This window comes from Lethenteron reissneri, chromosome 27, assembly GCF_015708825.2.
Source record: "Lethenteron reissneri isolate LAM-NWPU_2019-01 chromosome 27, ASM1570882v1, whole genome shotgun sequence".
In the NCBI taxonomy this organism is placed as follows: domain Eukaryota; kingdom Metazoa; phylum Chordata; class Hyperoartia; order Petromyzontiformes; family Petromyzontidae; genus Lethenteron; species Lethenteron reissneri.
In genome coordinates, this window is record NC_083805.1 from 13,202,949 (window position 1) to 13,207,529 (window position 4,581).

Genomic DNA, 4,581 nt, shown 5'->3' on the forward strand with positions numbered 1-4,581 from the left:
TCAGAGGTCGCAAACGGGTTTTGATTACTTATCCGTACCCGGCCGCACCAGGGTCGCAAATAGGTACCCGTACCCGGCCGGGTACAGGTACCCGTTCCCTACCCGTACCCGTACCCTACCCGAAATGAGTGATAAACGGTTACTCACCAGTGACTCACGGCCTACCCGTACCCATACCCGGCCGCACCAGGGTCGCAAACGGGTACCCGTACCCGTACCTGGCCGGGTACGGGTAGCCGGGTATCGGGTAGGGTACGGGTATCGGGTACCCGGTTGCGACCTCTGAGCGATATGCAGTGTCGAGTGTGACCCTCGTGTAAGATGGTATTCAATGTGTGCGTGGACAGACAAAAAGCATGTTTGCCAGGAGACTCCATGAAGTAATTTCAACGAGGAAATTCTACGAGGTAATGTCCACGTCGTGCAGTTTCGTTGGGGGTTAAATCGATGGGCAAGGGGCCGTCCATAAATGACGTCACGCACCTGGGGGGTGGGGGGGTAAGACATTTGTGACGATGTGTGACGAGGGGGGGGGGGTGAGAAATGTGACGTCACATCAAAATGCGCAACTTTAAATAAATATAGACGTTATACTTAATAAAATAGACTTCTTAATAAATGTTTTCTCCTACAACATAAGAGTGCAGCGCCGAATTAAATACGCACTACAATGAGAATAGTTTAAAGCGATTTGAAGAATGTTTTATTTTGGGGGGGGCACAGCTTTGTGACGTCATATTTGAGGGGGGGGGTCTGACTTTCTGTTACGCCGCGTGACGATGGGGGGGGGGGGGTCAAAAATCGTCCAAAATCGCGTGACGTCATTTGTAGACTGACCCCCAACCCTATCGCCAGTATCACGTTCGTTGGCATTGTAATGGGCAGTGAGGTCGGGCTGCATAGTCGTGGGAGCATAGAGGTAGAGTACAACAACAGATGTCGCTGCACCGGCAGCAGCCCCACAGCGGCGTTGCTGGGCCATGGCGGTCACCCACAACAAACACTGTCTAGGCTCAACACGGCGTAGATTTCTGGAGGGATAAAACTATTTTCCTTTTATGTTAATTTTTACCAGGTAAGGCCCGCTGAGATGTTACAGCTCTTTTTTTTTTGCAGAAGCGACGACCTGGCCACAAACGATAGCTCAACAAAGTGGCCGCTCGTGGGATAAACCGGAGGACCCGGAAAAAAAATCCACTCGACTCCGGGGAGAGCATGCACATTCCAAATGTTATAGAGCAGGAGTCTATAGCTGCCAACCCATACGTGTTAACCGTATTATTTCACAGGGAAATTGAGTTGGCAGACCCATGCGGCATACAGCCGTTTCAATAAGGGCAAAAAAACTTGTGTGTTGTCTGTTTCTCCTTTGTGATGAGCCTTTGCAGGATGAACGTTGACATTTATAAGGGCCACGGCGGTGACCAATGCGGTCTGAATTGGCCTGTAACAAGATAGGCGACTGATAAGGGGTTGCCCAGGTATGGGAATCAGGGATCGGGATCGAGCCCCACGGCCTCCTGCATAGCAGACAAGGGAGTGAACATCTCGCCACCGTGTCGCGCCCTCAATTATGATCATTATGATAATGATGTGAAGCGGACGTGTCATGCCCAATCGGGCTACCCTGGGCGTGTGCGCGTGGCCGCGTAAAGTGGTTACGGGACACTCGTCCCTCTGTTTCAGGGACTCGATCTGTCGCATCGCAGGGACATCGCGCATTCTACTTTGTCGGGGACAAAGTTCCCTCGTCTCTCTTGAGCTCTCCTTGGGGGCTGAGTCGCCGCTGCTGCGGCTTGGGCTGAGAGTTGTCTCAGCCACAGCCGTTCAGCAGTAAACGGTGGCCGTAGAAAGAGTGGGTCACGCGCGCAGTGCCGGGCGACGACAAGTTACTGCAACGGCAGCGACAAACAAAAGAAGAAGAAGCAGCAGTCGAGGAAGTGACTGCAACGTAAGTTGTGGCTTACGTCAAACGCAGCGTGGTGGGGGGGGGGGGTGTAACAACGACACAAGTGACAGCGCTCGGTCAGTTGGCCCCAGAAGTGTGTGAGCAATGGGTCTCCGCTCGACGCTGGTCCGGCGATGTCAACTGCTGATCGTCTTGCTCGCCCTGTCCCTGCTCATGACCGCGATTCCGCACCACCAGATATTCGCGAGCCTCAACGAGCTGCTGTGGAAGCACGCGGGACGTTTGCCGCAGCCCAGCGTCAACGCGTTTGCAGGTGGTGACGGTGGCGACGTGGGAGTCGATGGTGGTGGTGGTGGTGCCGATGATGATGATCGACGTGCTTTTGACGTCGGCCAATTGCACGCCGTTCGTGGCGACAGCGGCAGGGAACCGTCGGCGAACATCCCCGAGTTTCGGTACCTGCTCAACGAGCCCGACACGTGCCGGCCTCGCGCACCCTTCCTCGTCGTCCTCGTCGCGTCCGAGCCCACCGAGTTCGAGGCCCGCGACGCCATCCGCGAGACGTGGGCCAGCGAGAGCGTGGCGCTGCGCGGCGTCTCCTTCAGGCGCCTCTTCCTCCTCGGCACCGCGAGCCCCGCGAGCGACGCGCAGCGGCGCATCGAGGAGGAGAGCCGACGGCACGGAGATCTCATCCAGCAGAACTTCACGGACGCCTACCACAACCTGACGCTCAAGACGCTGATGGGCCTCCACTGGGTGTCCGTGCACTGCCCGCACGCCTCGTACGTCATGAAGACGGACAGCGACATGTTCGTGAACTTGGAGGTCCTCGTCAAAGCTGTCCTCGAGCAGCAGGTGAACGAGGGGCATCAGCAGCAGCAGCAGGAGGAGGAGCAGGGGGGTGAGATTACGCAGCATGGGCGAGTTCCACGTCCCGACTACTTCACGGGCTACGTGATGCGCGGGTTCCTGCCGAACCGCAACCCCGAGAGCAAGTGGTACATGTCCGAGGACGTGTACCCGGGGGCAAGCTACCCGACGTTCTGCTCGGGCACAGGCTACGTGATGTCGGCCCCGTTGGCCACTCGTCTCTACCGCGCGTCCCTCGCGATCCCACGGCTCCGGCTGGAGGACGTCTACGTGGGTGTGTGCCTGGACAGCCTGGGCGTGGAGCCCGTGTTCCCACCGTACGAATTCCACTTCAATCACTGGCGGGTGTCCTACTCGCCGTGCCAGTACAGCCGCATCGTGACCTCGCACGCGTTCTCGCCGAGTGAGCTGCGACACTATTGGCGTGACCTGCAGCGGCACCGGGACGAGCCGTGCGGGTAGCGCGGCGGGGTGGGGTTGGAGGTGGCCTGGCTGGGCTGGGCTGGGCTGCGTGGGCACTGGAGTAGAGTAATTTTTAAATCCTTTATATTAAGTTCGCTTGCGTGCTTGCTTGCTTGCTTACGACCGTGTAAATTTTCGGTCGTTTTTTAACCCACTTTCCGTGATCCAATCGAGTTGACATTTTGCACAAAGACTCGTTGTGCGTGACAATTAATGTTCGTGAAAAAAAATCCTAAATTTTACACTTTTTAGGACAAAAATATTATATTTAATTACCAATTTCTTAATGCTGCGATGCAATCATCTGACCCATAGGTGGCAGCCATCTCAAGCCAGAGAACGAGAGGACTCTAGCCGCCACGCATATAAAGGATGTATAGTGAAAAACTTTGTTTTTACTGGTTATACTTATTAAATGATGATAAGGTATCGCTGAGTTGATCAGGGTGGCTGTGAGCTCGAGATTACATTGTGGTTGGTTTTATTTTTAACGACAATTTGCGGTTTGCAGAGCACAGGCTCAAAAGTCTGAAATGACAAGATAACACTGTATTCTTGGTTCTTTCGGTAAAGTCACGTATAAGGGAAATAATGAAATAAAATAATACAAATTTAACATACTATAATCATGTTTTATTTTTATTTTTTGATTATGTCCCTTCTACGTGACTTTACCGAAAGAACCAAGAACATGAATCCCTGCAGTCATAAGAGCTTTAAATCGAAAAATAGCACGATTGAATGTACAATAATAACCAGGAATTAATGCGTGTCTTGAATCGAGAGCAATGGTAGGGAGACGGAGATTATAGTCGGTGTGAACTCGGGCTCGATGGGGTGGGCCGGGGGCTTGAAGTTAATACTGCAGTGGCAGCGGTCTCGCGACTGACTATTGCTATGCCGCACAACGTGGTTGACAGCCATTGGCCCCGGTACAACTAATAACTAAACGCCCCCCCCCCTACCCCCCATCTACTTCCCCATTTACAAAGACAAATATCCCCCGTGTAACCTTTAACAGGCTTCATCTTCTTGGTTCTTTCGGTAAAGTCACGTAGAAGGGAAATAATAAAATAATAAAAATAAAACATAATTAAATACAATTTTCACGACGTTTCGGCCACAACGCAAGCAGCCGTCCTCAGGTGAAGAACAGGTCTGTCGGAAAGACAGCGTATGAATGAACACCACCAGGCTTGGCAGCGTATATTTAAGTTGGGTTAGGAGGGGGAAGAGCGCCTTTATTACTTCCCTTCCACGTGACTTTACCGAAAGAACCAAGAAGATGAATCCCTGCAGTCACGAAAGCTTTCAATCGAAATTTAACAGGCTGTTGTGGC

General features: G+C 52.9%; 1 protein-coding gene across 1 annotated transcript; it reads left to right on the top strand.

Annotated features, from left to right (window-relative positions):
* The first annotated feature begins 2,007 nt into the window (after positions 1-2,007).
* On the top strand, positions 2,008-4,246 carry LOC133348592 (beta-1,3-galactosyltransferase 2-like). Its single transcript, XM_061561497.1, has one exon. The coding sequence runs from the start codon at positions 2,054-2,056 to the stop codon at positions 3,239-3,241; it is 1,188 nt and encodes a 395-aa protein (XP_061417481.1). The 5' UTR covers positions 2,008-2,053; the 3' UTR covers positions 3,242-4,246.
* Positions 4,247-4,581: the final 335 nt, after the last annotated feature.